This window comes from Vanrija pseudolonga, chromosome 1 (assembly GCF_020906515.1).
Source record: "Vanrija pseudolonga chromosome 1, complete sequence".
Classification (NCBI taxonomy): Eukaryota; Fungi; Basidiomycota; class Tremellomycetes; order Trichosporonales; family Trichosporonaceae; genus Vanrija; species Vanrija pseudolonga.
Window position 1 is genome coordinate 2,295,003 of NC_085849.1, and position 12,074 is coordinate 2,307,076.

At 61.7% G+C, this 12,074-nt stretch overlaps 7 protein-coding genes across 7 annotated transcripts; 4 read left to right on the forward strand and 3 right to left on the reverse strand.

The window, feature by feature from the left end:
* Nucleotides 1-64: 64 nt before the first annotated feature.
* LOC62_01G000863 (uncharacterized protein) lies at nt 65-707 on the forward strand (the record flags this gene model as incomplete). Its single annotated transcript, XM_062767322.1, has 4 exons — nt 65-206; nt 254-315; nt 353-420; nt 488-707. 4 exons carry the CDS (start codon nt 65-67, stop codon nt 705-707), a joined length of 492 nt encoding a protein of 163 aa, XP_062623306.1.
* A 255-nt stretch (nt 708-962) lies between these two features.
* On the forward strand, nt 963-2,648 carry SLC25A32 (Mitochondrial folate transporter/carrier). The gene is made up of 5 exons (XM_062767323.1): nt 963-1,291; nt 1,338-1,576; nt 1,682-1,869; nt 1,918-2,111; nt 2,166-2,648. Exons 1-5 carry the CDS (start codon nt 1,250-1,252, stop codon nt 2,472-2,474), a joined length of 972 nt encoding a protein of 323 aa, XP_062623307.1. The 5' UTR covers nt 963-1,249; the 3' UTR covers nt 2,475-2,648.
* Nucleotides 2,648-5,106, reverse strand: phyA (3-phytase A). Its single transcript, XM_062767324.1, has 6 exons — nt 4,630-5,106; nt 4,558-4,593; nt 4,045-4,509; nt 3,715-4,003; nt 3,383-3,668; nt 2,648-3,342 (listed from the first exon to the last, which is right to left on the reverse strand). Exons 1-6 carry the CDS (start codon nt 5,031-5,033, stop codon nt 2,777-2,779), a joined length of 2,046 nt encoding a protein of 681 aa, XP_062623308.1. The 5' UTR covers nt 5,034-5,106; the 3' UTR covers nt 2,648-2,776.
* Nucleotides 5,107-5,714: 608 nt separating this feature from the next.
* Nucleotides 5,715-6,877, forward strand: YAH1 (Adrenodoxin, mitochondrial). Its single transcript, XM_062767325.1, has 5 exons — nt 5,715-5,857; nt 5,895-5,937; nt 5,982-6,091; nt 6,172-6,301; nt 6,375-6,877. Exons 1-5 carry the CDS (start codon nt 5,740-5,742, stop codon nt 6,487-6,489), a joined length of 516 nt encoding a protein of 171 aa, XP_062623309.1. The 5' UTR covers nt 5,715-5,739; the 3' UTR covers nt 6,490-6,877.
* Nucleotides 6,775-8,459, reverse strand: ckb-1 (Casein kinase II subunit beta-1; the record flags this gene model as incomplete). The annotated part of the gene is made up of 5 exons (XM_062767326.1): nt 8,021-8,459; nt 7,922-7,971; nt 7,696-7,891; nt 7,525-7,637; nt 6,775-7,476 (listed from the first exon to the last, which is right to left on the reverse strand). The coding sequence occupies exons 1-5, from the start codon at nt 8,100-8,102 to the stop codon at nt 6,775-6,777; spliced, it is 1,143 nt and encodes a 380-aa protein (XP_062623310.1). The 5' UTR covers nt 8,103-8,459.
* A 352-nt stretch (nt 8,460-8,811) lies between these two features.
* On the forward strand, nt 8,812-10,966 carry gdi1 (putative secretory pathway GDP dissociation inhibitor 1). The gene is made up of 7 exons (XM_062767327.1): nt 8,812-8,964; nt 9,105-9,116; nt 9,218-9,314; nt 9,343-9,723; nt 9,925-10,033; nt 10,083-10,519; nt 10,572-10,966. The coding sequence occupies exons 1-7, from the start codon at nt 8,947-8,949 to the stop codon at nt 10,904-10,906; spliced, it is 1,389 nt and encodes a 462-aa protein (XP_062623311.1). The 5' UTR covers nt 8,812-8,946; the 3' UTR covers nt 10,907-10,966.
* On the reverse strand, nt 10,944-11,848 carry SPBP8B7.31 (Putative magnesium-dependent phosphatase1). Its single transcript, XM_062767328.1, has 6 exons — nt 11,720-11,848; nt 11,653-11,680; nt 11,553-11,611; nt 11,406-11,513; nt 11,212-11,368; nt 10,944-11,177 (listed from the first exon to the last, which is right to left on the reverse strand). The coding sequence occupies exons 1-6, from the start codon at nt 11,821-11,823 to the stop codon at nt 11,016-11,018; spliced, it is 618 nt and encodes a 205-aa protein (XP_062623312.1). The 5' UTR covers nt 11,824-11,848; the 3' UTR covers nt 10,944-11,015.
* Nucleotides 11,849-12,074: the final 226 nt, after the last annotated feature.

Genomic DNA, 12,074 nt, shown 5'->3' on the forward strand with positions numbered 1-12,074 from the left:
GAGGGATGGATACAAAGACTGTCCGCATGACCATGCGGGACCGACAACCACCCATTTCAACACGATGGCCTCGCAGACGGACGCGATTGTCGAGCGGCTCCTGGGGCGCAAGCCTCTGCCACCACTGGAACCAGGCAGCAAAGTGTGGGACACGGAGCTGGCGCGCGCCATCGCCGGGCTCGACGAGCACCGTTTCGTCATTGCTGGTGCGTCGCGTCTCCGGGATCGCGGAGTGTGCTCACCCACGCCGCAGCGCTACACCTCGCCAACGACGACATTGACGCCTGCCACAGGATAGCGCAGGCGAGCGAGGGGGTGGGTGGGTGGACTGTATCCTCCTCTGACTCCGCAGGACCCGACCGCAGACCTGCTGCACGCGACGCTTCACCGCCGAGAAGGCGACTACTGGAACTCGAAGTAGTGAGTGGCGCAGGCAGCCCGCAATGGAAGGCAGAAGGACGTGCGCTAGCTCACACGCCTCGCGCAGCTGGTACAGCCACGTCGAGGACAAGCACGCCCTCGCACGCGCCGACGCCGCGGCGTTCGTCGACGCGTGCGCGGCGGCGGCGAAGGGCAAATCGGGCGGCTCCAAGCTGCAGCAGCGGCAGTGGGACGAGCTGCTCGAGCTCGTGCGGTGGACGCGGGAGAACTGCGCGCGCGGGGATACGGGGGGTGCAGACGACGAGGCAGAGCTGGACGAGTATTGATCAGGCCATTCATGTACGGGGTATCGTGTGCTCCTGGGGGAGAAGGGACGGACGGGGAAGCGTCATCAGCTAACTAACGGACGCCGGACCTCCGTGGTGGCGTTGGCCCGGCTTGGCCCCGTCGCCGCCGTTGTTGCTGTCATGACTCGTCGACTCGGTCGCGTATCGAGATGCGTGCTGGCGGTGCACAGCGCCGAGGTGGCAAGTGCCCGTTGTTGTCACTCTTATGTATTCCAACGCTGCTGCACCGAGTTCCAATCGCGGCGCCATTGTTGTTGCATTTCCAACCACTGTACACTGTAGCGCGTGCCGCAAACGACATCACCTAGCGGCAAGGTCCGAGACTCGACCACCGCCCAAAACATTTTCCACCGACACGACCGTCTTGCGCATCGCGTCACTGCTCCGTCAAGCACCAACAACAGGTCTAGCAAGCCCCGCAACAGAACGACAGCGATAGCCCCAGTCCCCCGGAGACGAGTGCATCATCGATCGTAGCGTAGTGGCACCACCGGCCTCCGTCTCCCGCCCGACCTCCCACCATGGCCTCGTCCGCGCCAGCCCTCTTCGGCGACGTCTCGATCGTAAGTCGCCTTACTGGCCCTCACGCCCCGCTCACCCCACGCCCAGGACCACGCCGTGGCCGGCTTTGGCGCCGGCACGGTCGCGACGCTCGTGATGCACCCGCTCGACCTGGTCAAGGTGCGCTTCCAGCTGGCCGACGCGCGTGCGCCGAAACACCGGTTCGGGCGCGCGCTGTACGACGTGCTCGCGGACGCGGTGCGCGCCGACGGCTGGCGCGGGATGTACCGCGGCCTCGTGCCCAACCTCGTTGGTGGGGCCGGTAGCTGGGGCCTGTACTTTTTGTTGTGAGTTGCTTGGGCTGGGCCGGGCGGGCCTGGCTGGGTTGTCACCTGGCGCCGAGCAAGGCTGCTCGCTCGCTCGCGCTCGCTCGCCGCTGACTCTTCCGCCAGCTACAACATGATCAAGAAGGAGATGCAGGGCGGCGACCCGACATACCGCACCTCTGCGGGCCAGCACCTGCTCGCCGCGGCCGAGGCGTCGGCCATCACGGCCATGCTGACCAACCCCATCTGGGTGGTCAAGACGCGCGTGTTCGCGACGCCAGCCAACGACCCAAACGCGTACAGCGGGCTGTGGCGTGAGTGATCGTCTTTCCGTCCCCGCCCGCGGTACTAATCGTCGTCAGGATCCCTCAGACGCATCTACGCCGCCGAGGGCATGCGCGGCCTGTACCGCGGCTCGTTACTCGCGCTTGTGGGCGTGTCGAACGGCTCGATCCAGTTCGCGACGTACGAGGAGTTCAAGCGGCGGCGGATCGAGCGCAAGCAGCGCAGGTTTGCCGAGCGCGGCCGCGAGTGGCGGCAAGAGGACGAGAAGTTGGTACGTGGGCCAGGCGAGAGGTCGTGTGAGGCACCCGAGCTGACACCCGCGCAGACAAACACCGAGTACATCCTCACCTCTGGAGCGTCCAAATTCGTCGCTATCGCCCTCACGTACCCGTACCAGGTTGTGCGTGCACGCGTGCAGAACGGCGCCCCGGGAAAGGAGCAGTCGGCGCTCAAGGTCATCGCCGACACGTACCGCCGCGAAGGCCTGCTCGCGTTCTACAAGGGCCTCGGCACCAACGCGATCCGCATCCTCCCCGGCACGTGCACCACGTTTGTCGTGTACGAGAACCTCGTGTGGGCGTTCCGCCGCCTCGCGCGGGCCAAGGAGCTCCGCGCGAAGGAGCAGCTCGCGTAGCCTGCTGCTCTCGGACACGAGGTTCATCTTGATTCTTGAGGAGACGGCGAGCGCAACGACACTACTCTGCAGCAGCAAGCACAGCGACACAGCATAATCGACGGCGCGGTTCTCCCGCAGTCGCCATCATTACCCAGCATTTCATTCCACGTAGAGGTAGTAGAGAGACGGAGGAAGTACATCCCCAAATGCATTTGTTACAAACAGCGCAGGATAGAAAAGATGGGTTGGATAGGGGTGTAGTATCCATGTCTAGGGGGCAGAAGCCTGCTTCAAGTCGCCTGTATCGACGAAAAGATGTCTTAAATGTCCAGAGGGCGGCCGTTGCCGACCTCGGGCTCGAAGTCGTAGTCGGTGTGGCACGCCTTGTAGAAGTCGACCTCGCCGATCAGGGTGTGCATAGACGAGACGAACGAGTCGAGCGAGCACAGACCGTCGTCGTTGCGCTTGCAACCATTGATGCCGGTCAGCGGCACAGGCGCGTCGTTGAGGATGATGCGCACATAGCGCTGAGACTCGCCACTGGTGGTCGAGTGGTCGTCGTGCGAAGCGTTCGTCCCCACTGGGGCCTTGGCAGTCGACGCAGGGGTCGGCCTGAGGTGCTCCTCCTCGTCATCATCATCGTCATCGTCATCGTCGTCATCGTCGTCGCCGTGACGCTTCTCCTTGTCCTTGTCGTTGAATGGCCACCAAGACGGGCCGCTCGACTCGGTGTCCGCCACCTTCTCGCCACAGGTGAGCACCTGCACCTGAAGGTTGGTTGCGAAGGGGGCAAACTTGGACGTGATGAAGGACCAGTGCTTGGGGATGTGGTCAAGCGGGGGAGGACCCGACTCGGAGAACGAGGTGAGGTTGAGGGTCGGAAGGACTGGGACGGGTCAGAATACCTCGGGGATACCCGTACTCACGCTGGGCAAAGGTTGTGTCGTGCGTAAAGTCGATGTAGAGAGGGTCGTTGACTGGGAAGTGGAGGTCGTCGTGCAGGCTCGAGTTGGTGGTCGAGTTGAACTCAGTAACAGGCGTGTGGGTCAGACGCGCAGTGAGCTCCTGCAGCCATCCTAGGCCCTCGGCACGAGCAACTGGGCTACCAAAGCTCGCAGCGTACCACCAGTAGATGTCGCTGCGGTACTCGAAGCCCTTCCATTCCTTGTCGGTGAAGAGGTCGCAGAAGGCAGAGTGGCCAAGGGCGACGGTCTGGGGTGTTCAGCTAAGTCACAGCCACGGATTAATAAATGCCCACCTCGTAAGCACACATCTCCATCATGTTGTTGACATCGGCGAGTGACACGTTGTATCCCTTGATGAGCTTCTGGACACGCTCGCGGGCGTCCTTGAGGAAGACGGCGTCCCACTCGGCGAGCTTGGCGCGGGTCTTGGGGTAGACCTTTTCGTCGTTAGGACACGAGTGGTACGGCGAGAGAGTGCAGTTGAAGCCCGGGGCCTCGATAATGACCTCGAGGTTGAACTGGTCCTCGTGAGGGATGCCGAAGAAGCCCGCAGCCCAGTTCTGGGCAGACCGCAGCATGCGGCTGGGCACGAGTTAGTCCTCATTACCTCCAAGCCAACTCACTCCTGGGTCTCGGTGCGGAGCACGGGCAGTCTGCCGTTGAAGCGGTCGAGGAGGAAGCCATACTTGACACGAGCGGCCACACCAAGGTTGTACAGCTGCGAGCGGCCGAACGGCGTGAGCAGCTCGGCGCCGAGCTTGTAGTCCCAGTGGTTCAAGAAGGCGAGCTTGCCCCCCGCCTTCCAGCCCTTGACCGCGCCGAGCCGCTTGGCGAAGCCAGCGGGGCCGAGGGGGTTGGACGTGGGGTAGCGCGCACCGTGACGCTGGAGCCAGTGCATCTCATCCAGCTTGCAGTGGCGTGGGATGAGCTGCGACGACTCGGGCAGGCCATGGGTCTTGACCGTGTGGTACGGCGAGAGGTTGCCCCAGTGGTGGTGGATGTTGAAGTCGGACTTGCCAGACGGCGGGATGAGCGGCGAGACGCCAGTGTACTGGGGGAGATGGGGCGCCGTGACGAGGAGCGCGGGCCTGTGAGGTTAGCGGGGCACATCCCAGTGAGTCACTCGGGCCACTCACTCCTTGCCAGTGGGGGTCGGGCCAGCGTATCCAATGCTATCGGTGTCAGCGAGGTCTCACCGCCCAACTCACTTGGTGGGGAAGTTCTTGTCGTCGTTGGAGACCTTGAGGGTGGGCACGACGTGGTCAAGCCACTCCTTGACGCTGGGCGGCAACGCGTCCCAGCTCAGCCCACCGATCTTGATGTCGTGCTGGCGGGCATAGTATGCGCCGCCTGCAGCGCTGAGGAGGAGCAGCGAGAGCGCGGCGCAGAGGAAGACGAAGGTCCTGCGGCCCTTTCCGCGCGGCCGGCGGCGCTTGAGCGCAGCAATCGGTGACGCCTGGCGAGGAGGGTACCCGGCCGCAGCGTACGACGGCGGCAGGAGCGGGTCGGACGCGCCGGCGCTGTACTCTGGGTCGTGGTCGTCGCGCGACTCCTGCAGCTCAAACTCCTCAGCGTCGGTGATGTCCTCTGGCTTGTCTCTATAGTGTGCCATGGTAAAGAGCGTGAGTGGGTGTGGTTTGGGAAGAAGGAAGGAAAGAAGGGAGGAAGGATGAATAGAGTTGACGGGGAATGGCGATTGTGGGCCAAGAAGGTACCGCGCTCACGGGAGTGATATGGTGGCGGGTGGCGGCGGCGGCTGTGGCCGACGTTGGCAGTGGCCAGTCACCGTGACGATATACTGAAACTGCAACTACTGCTCTTTGTATCACAGCGGCAGTGTTTCGAGGTGCTGTTCTCTGTCACAGCACGCACCAGTGTAGCTGTGCAGCAGCCTGTGCTTGGCCTGCGGCAGTGCCAGCGTCGCCATCGCCAAGCTCACACCCACCGGCGATACCCGGCCGGTCCGGCGTTGCTGACTCGCCAGCCAGTCCGCGACTGTACGCCCTTGTTCTCATGCATGCTGCGGTGGTCTCATATCTCCCCCTGCCCAGTACTGCACGCATGCATACATGCACCACCTACTATCATGATCGCCGGCCGACTCGTCAACACTCGTTTTGACTCACCGCCGAGGACATTAGCCAATCTCCGCGCAGCGATTGAATCTCGCCCGTGATTCTTCGCCTGGCTGCTGCTGCTTCGTTGCCGAGCCGCCCTCCGACACCCGTCGCCGCCGCCGCCGCCGCCGCCGGATCTTCATCGTTGGAAAATAACATTTCTCCCACTCGAACATCACTCCTCTCTACTCAACCCACAAAATGAGGTCAATGGCCGTCCTCCGCCGCGCAGGTGCGCTGATGCGCACCGCTGCGCCCGCCGCCCCCCTCGCGCAGCGCCCATCATTGCCCAAGTTCCGCGCCTTCTCCGCGACAACGGGTAGGTGCCGGCCTCGCTGACTCTGCTGACTTGATAGCCGCACGACACGGCGAGCTGACACGCCCTGCGCCGGGAACTGGGTGAGCTGCACCGCACCTTAACCGGGCCAAGCTGACGCCCGCAGCATCAAGGTGACCTTTGCCGACTCGAAGGGAAACCCCATCAAGACGGTCGAGGGTAACGAGGGCGACGACCTGCTGTCCCTCGCCCACGAGCACGATGTGGACCTTGAGGGTGAGTTGGAGGTTGAGGATGGGGAGGAAGGCGTGCCTCCTAGGCCCCCTCGAACGCACCTCGATCCTAACTCCCCATAGGCGCTTGCGAGCGCTCCGTCGCCTGCTCCACTTGCCATGTCATCCTCGAGCCCGAGATCTTCGACAAGCTCCCAGAGGCCGACGACGAGGAGAACGACATGCTGGATTTGGCATTCGGCCTCGAGGATACGTGAGTGTCAGGCAGCTTCAAAAAGCGTTCCCATTCCAGCTGCGCCGCCACGTGCATACGCTGACACTCGCAGCTCTCGCCTAGGATGCCAGGTCCTCCTCACCCGCGAGCTCGACGGCATGACGGCCAAGCTCCCTGCCGCCACGCGCAACATGTACGTTGACGGCGCAAAGGCCCGCACACACTAGAGATCAGAGTGTCAGACGATGGGGGACGACGACGGCGCCGCTGGGAGGACAACCACTCTGCTGCAGACCAACGAGTTACATGCATATTTTCTTTGTATCGCTCTCACACGCGAATGGCGTGGACAGTACAAGTCACATTGCTGCCAGAAGCCGAGAACATGCTAAGACCAAATCGATAGAGACTGTTGCCGTCTCTCAACCCCCCTCCCCTGTCAACCTCGAGTGTGCTGATTGATGTACCCATCTATTCCGGGACGATGCAGAAGTCGACGACCACAGCACACACTATCGCCGGCCGTGTCCGACGGCCTGAGGCTGAGCGGCAGCAGCTGCAGCCCCGTCCTCCTCCTCTTCCTCCTCCTCCTCGGCATCCTCGTCGTCCTCGTCGTCGAACAGGCGGCCGTTCCTCGTCTCGGTGGGTGCAGTCTCGGCGTCCCCAGGACCGCCCTGCGTGTTCGCACCGTCCTTCCACCGTCCACGGTAGTCGACCTCGTCCAGCTCGTCGTATCTCTCAGGTCTCTCACGGAGCCAGCGCATGCGAGGACCGCTCCGTGCCCGCTCCGACACCTTGAAGCCGTAGATGCGAGGAACGTAGAGCTTGCCGAGGGCTGGTCGCTGGCCGCCATAGGGGTTGGGGTTGGCGAGTGGGTCGGCACTGAAGCCAGACGGGGATGGGGAGACGCCACCACGGTCCTGCGATGGTGTAGCTGATGAGCTGGCGATCGTCGCAGCGCTAGGGGCGAAGGGAGTGGAGAGAAGCTCAGGGTACGTCTGGAAGAAGAGCGGTCCAAAAGACGTGCCAAAGAAGGCACCGTCGACCTGGAAGTACTTGCTGCTGGGAGGCGAGTAGATGTCTCCACAGTTGGGGCAGTAGAGCTTGACGGTGTCAATACCCGGCATGTCGGACCGGCCGCATGGAAGAACGTGGGTTGAATGGCAGTACACGCGGGGGCACGCTCCAAAGTGGCCCGCCTCGTACTTCTCGACCTGTTCAGGTCAGCAGAGCCTTGGAATTAGGACAGAGGCCAGACGCACCATCATAGCCAGTCCGGGTTTGGTGAGGATGAACCTCTGGTGAACGAGGCCGTACAGGAGCTCGGCTGATGACTCGACGATCGAGACGTCTGGGATCTTGGACGAGTCCTCCTCTGCGCGTAATGTCAGATGCTGTCGCCTTGTATCTGTACACCTTCCTCGGCAACTTACCGGGCTCGACGTCCAAAACCATCTCCAGCGCCTCCTTCCAGAACGGCACGAGGGATTGCAGACCCGTCAGGTTGAAGTCATCCTCGATGAAGTCCTCGTGCACCTCGCAGAAGTAGTCGTGTCCTGGCAGAGACGTGAACCAAGTCTTGGATGATGTCAGCTTGTGTCTCGGGCGGGTCGCGGACGGGTTGGTGGGCTGCTTGCGAGCAAGCGGCTGGTGACTCACGATCCACGTCAATGTCGATGTCTCATCTGATGATCCCTGCGAGGAAGAGTCTGCGTGTTGTCAGCTACCTTGCCCAGAGATCACCTGGAGCAAACTCACCAAACTCGAGCTCGTCCTCGTCCTGCTCGAGCTCGTCTGGGTGGAGTTCGCGGCTAGCCATGTCGACGTAGACGCGTTGCATGAAAGGGGTCGCGGGTTGAAATGGGCGAAGCGGCCGCTGTCCGAGGGCTGCTCTGGTGCTGGGACTAGCTCGCCGAGGTCAAGGTGGCGAGAGTCAACGAGGAAGGCGTCGGTGAGTCTAGGCAGTGATCAATTGCCAGCTCTGTCTGAAGGGAAGACGGGCGTCGTGGTCGGCGTTGCGTGCGACGATGTGTGTGTGTGTGTCACTGCAAGGTGATGGAGCAGGTCTCAACGGCCTGGGTGATGCACGAATGGGAGTAGTGCAGGAACGGCTCGATACGTGGACTCGAGGTTGCCGTAGTGTGTGTTGTTGATGTGTGGTGTGTGTGTGTCTATGCAAGAAATGATGTAGAGAGAGAGAGCTCGTCGACGATTGATACCCCGCCGTGTTACTTGCGACTTAGCAGCGTTCCAATGCAAGGACTGCCGTGCGGGGTCGGTGCCTCTGAATCCAAGCCAGCCAGTGCCACAACCGGAAAGTCTGACGGAAATATGAGCCAGGGCGCCTGGGTGGCTCGAGCCACGTGGGCGTGACGCGCTTTCTGGGACTCAGGCACGAACGAGCGTCAGGCTGGCTGGGCTGGCTGCGCGCTGGCTGGAGCCCAGCAGTTGTACGAGGCGGAGGCACCGAGGCGCACCGCCGTCACACACCACCACCACTGTCTGTTGGTGCATGCACCACCACCCCCTCCACTCTGACACGACGTGCTCAACCCCCCCCCCGGGCCAGGCATCTCCACCACATCTCTTTCTTCTCCTTCATCAGTCTTCCCCTGTTCGGGTCTGCCTTTATCCCACTCTACTCTTCACCACCTTAACCTACACCAACACTCCACTAGCACATCATGGACGAGGAGTACGACGTGAGTACTATCACCACCACCACCAACACCACCACCTTGAGAACGTGACGCCGTCCCGATCGCGCGCCACGCAAGGTGGTGGTGGCTTCCCTCGTCCAACTCGTTCTGGGTCGCATGCTAACCACCCCTTCCCACTACAGGTCGTTGTTCTCGTGAGTGGCCAGTCTCGACTGCCAGCGCGATCGCGCCCATGCCCATCGCGCTGGACGCTGGAGGTGGCGCTGCGGCATTGAACTGACGCACAACCTCGCAGGGCACTGGCCTCACCGAGTGCATTCTCTCGGGCCTCCTCTCGGTCGACGGCAAGAAGGTCCTTCACATGGACCGCAACGACTACTACGGTGGCGAGAGTGCGTCTCTCAACCTCACCCAGGCAAGTTGAACGCTGTCTCATTCACCCTTGCCTCACTCGTACTGACGTCCTGCCCCAGCTGTACCAAAAGTTCCGTGGTACGCCACCTCCTGAGGAGCTCCAGCTCGGACGTGACCGTGACTACGCCGTCGACCTCATCCCCAAGTTCATTCTTGCCTCGGGCGAGCTCACCAAGATTCTCGTCCACACCGAGGTCACTCGCTACCTCGACTTCAAGCAGATTGCCGGCTCGTACGTCTACCGTGACGGCAAGATCTCCAAGGTCCCTTCCAACGAGTCCGAGGCCATTCGCAGCCCTCTGATGGGTCTCTTTGAGAAGAACCGCGCTCGCAAGTTCTTCCTCTACCTCCAGCAGTGGAAGGAGGATGACCCGGCCACCTTCCAGGGTGAGTCTTGTTGCGCGCAGCATAAAGGCGGTTAAGCGATGACCCGGGTGATGGGAGTGCTAGGGCCCTAGGCGGGTGTGCCGTGCGGTTGGCGGCACGCGGCTCTGGCGGCACTGGCACTAGGCCGAGCTCGAGCAGCGGTGCCAGCCCTAGGGTGTTGAAACGCAACGCCATGCGTGAATGGAGCTGACGACGACCCAGGTTTCGATGCCAACACACAGACCATGAAGGAGCTCTACACCAAGTTTGGTCTCGAGCCCGGAACTCAGGACTTTATCGGCCACGCCATGGCCCTCTGGTTCGATGACGAGTATGTACCCCACGTCAGCCGGGCCATGGGCAAAGCTGACATTCTGCAGCTACATTCAGCGCCCCGCCAAGGAGACCATGGAGCGCATCATCCTCTACTCGCAGTCGATGGCTCGCTACGGCAAGTCGCCCTACATCTACCCTCTCTACGGTCTCGGCGAGCTTCCTCAGGCCTTTGCCCGTCTCTCGGCCATCTACGGCGGTACATACATGCTCGACAAGAAGATCACGTCTATCAACGTTGACGAGTCGGGCAAGTTCACCGGCGTCACCTCGGACGGCGAGACTGTCAAGGCCAAGAAGGTCATTGGTGACCCTAGCTACTTTGGTGCTGGCGAGGACCCTGTTGAGGGTGGCAAGGTCAGGGTACTTGAGACGCGCAAGGTCGTTCGTGCCATCTGCATCCTCAAGCACCCCATCCCTGGCACCGACAACGCCGACTCGGCCCAGATCATCATCCCCCAGAACCAGGTTGGCCGCAAGAACGGTGAGTTTGGTGTGGCTGCGGCAGCAGGGATTGTGCTGACGGCTCTCTCTAGACATTTACATCGCCTCGGTCAGCGCTGCCCACTCGGTTGCCGCCAAGGACGTCTGGCTGGCCATTGTGTCGACCATTGTTGAGACCTCTGTCCCCGAAAGAGAACTCCTCCCCGGTCTCCAGCTCCTCGGTACCATTGTCGACAAGTTTGTCTCGATCACTCCCCTCTACGAGCCTACCTCGGACGGCCTCGCCGACAACGTCTTCATCTCCAAGAGCTTTGACCCCACTTCGCACTTCGACTCGGTTGTCACCGACGTCAACGACCTCTACCAGCGTGTCACCGGTGGCCCTCTTGAGCTCAAGAAGCGTGACACTGAGCTTGAGTCGAGCTAAACGTGAACATTTGGTAGTGCGTACTTTTACTACTGGGCCTATGTACAGATTGCTTTCGGATGGGTGTGCAGTGGATACATGAGATGGTGGGGCCGGTACAGTCACTGCTCTAGTTGCTGTCTGCGCTACCGCTGACCCTGATACCACGACGTTTCCGCCAGAGTGCGAGCCCTCGCTCCCACTCTGCACGGTTCATGCCGTCGCGGATCAGCTGCATCGTGACGCCGAGGGTCTCAGTGTCATGGTTACGGCTCTCGTCGTCAAAGAAGAGCTGTGGTCAGCCACAGCCCTCAGGCCGCACCCACCATCTGCTCATACGCTATCTTTGTGCGCTTGTGGATCTCGCGGAAGTGCTTGATCTTGGAGGAGGGGTAGATCTCAATGGCGTCAAAGTAGCTGCGCGCCTTGACGACCTTGCCGTCCGGCGCAGGAACAAGGAGGAGACTGAGGGCCTCGTTCGCTCTGCTCGTCAGCATCTTCCCCGCCTTGCACCACGCACAGGTCAATCGCGCTCGTCCGCGACGCGACGCCGATGGTGATGCCGCGCCGCTTGAGGCCGGCGAGGATGCCCGGCACTTCGGGGTAGAACTCGAGCGTGCTCCCGCGTCTGTGGTGTCAGCGGGCACATCGGCGCGGCACGGCGTACCGGTCCACGAGGCGGTTGATCTCGTCGCCCTGTCGTCGGAGCGGAGGGTTGACGTGCGTCTGGGCTATGAGCGCAGTACCAGGGGAGGGAGGGAGCTCACGTCAATCCACAGGTCCCAGAGCGTGTAGCTGCGTCGTTGTTAGCGGCTGCCTCGCTCGCCCACACACTCGAGGTCGAAGACCACTGCTTTGGGGAACGCCTCCGGGTCGTCGGGGGATAGCGTGCGCCATTCTGTCGGCTCGGGCGAGGGCTGGGCGTTGCGGCGGACCATTGTACGGTCGCGAGAGGTGAGTGAGTGACAACAACAACGTCATCAGGCGGTGGCTTGCAAATGATAATGAGCTTATCATGTGAATACACTGCATTAGAAAGAATGGTAATAAAAATGTAATGTTTGTTATGACGTTTGTCCCTCCCATTAATGCACCGGAGTTTACCTTGCTTCGGGTCAGAACACCTCGGAAGTGTCAGAATGAGGTCGACTTTTGCAAGGCGATCAATCAAACCGACTGCCCCGGGGTT

Bases quoted from the DNA above. Each gene is read 5' to 3' on its own strand.
- SLC25A32 (XM_062767323.1), top strand. From the start codon at position 1,250: ATGGCCTCGTCCGCGCCAGCCCTCTTCGGCGACGTCTCGATC. The intron at 1,292-1,337 runs GTAAGTCGCCTT...CCCCACGCCCAG, and splicing joins TCTTCGGCGACGTCTCGATC to GACCACGCCGTGGCCGGCTT. The intron at 2,112-2,165 runs GTACGTGGGCCA...ACACCCGCGCAG, and splicing joins GGCAAGAGGACGAGAAGTTG to ACAAACACCGAGTACATCCT.
- phyA (XM_062767324.1), bottom strand. From the start codon at position 5,033: ATGGCACACTATAGAGACAAGCCAGAGGACATCACCGACGCTGAGGAG. The intron at 4,510-4,557 runs GTGAGTGGCCCG...CTAACCTCACAG, and splicing joins CCGACCCCCACTGGCAAGGA to GCCCGCGCTCCTCGTCACGG. The intron at 4,004-4,044 runs GTGAGTTGGCTT...ACTCGTGCCCAG, and splicing joins CTCCGCACCGAGACCCAGGA to CCGCATGCTGCGGTCTGCCC.
- YAH1 (XM_062767325.1), top strand. From the start codon at position 5,740: ATGAGGTCAATGGCCGTCCTCCGCCGCGCAGGTGCGCTGATGCGCACC. The intron at 6,092-6,171 runs GTGAGTTGGAGG...AACTCCCCATAG, and splicing joins GCACGATGTGGACCTTGAGG to GCGCTTGCGAGCGCTCCGTC. The intron at 6,302-6,374 runs GTGAGTGTCAGG...TGACACTCGCAG, and splicing joins GCATTCGGCCTCGAGGATAC to CTCTCGCCTAGGATGCCAGG.
- gdi1 (XM_062767327.1), top strand. The intron at 9,724-9,924 runs GTGAGTCTTGTT...ACGACGACCCAG, and splicing joins TGACCCGGCCACCTTCCAGG to GTTTCGATGCCAACACACAG. The intron at 10,034-10,082 runs GTATGTACCCCA...GACATTCTGCAG, and splicing joins GCCCTCTGGTTCGATGACGA to CTACATTCAGCGCCCCGCCA.
- SPBP8B7.31 (XM_062767328.1), bottom strand. From the start codon at position 11,823: ATGGTCCGCCGCAACGCCCAGCCCTCGCCCGAGCCGACAGAATGGCGC. The intron at 11,612-11,652 runs GTGAGCTCCCTC...CTCATAGCCCAG, and splicing joins TCTGGGACCTGTGGATTGAC to ACGCACGTCAACCCTCCGCT. The intron at 11,514-11,552 runs GTACGCCGTGCC...CTGACACCACAG, and splicing joins ATCAACCGCCTCGTGGACCG to ACGCGGGAGCACGCTCGAGT.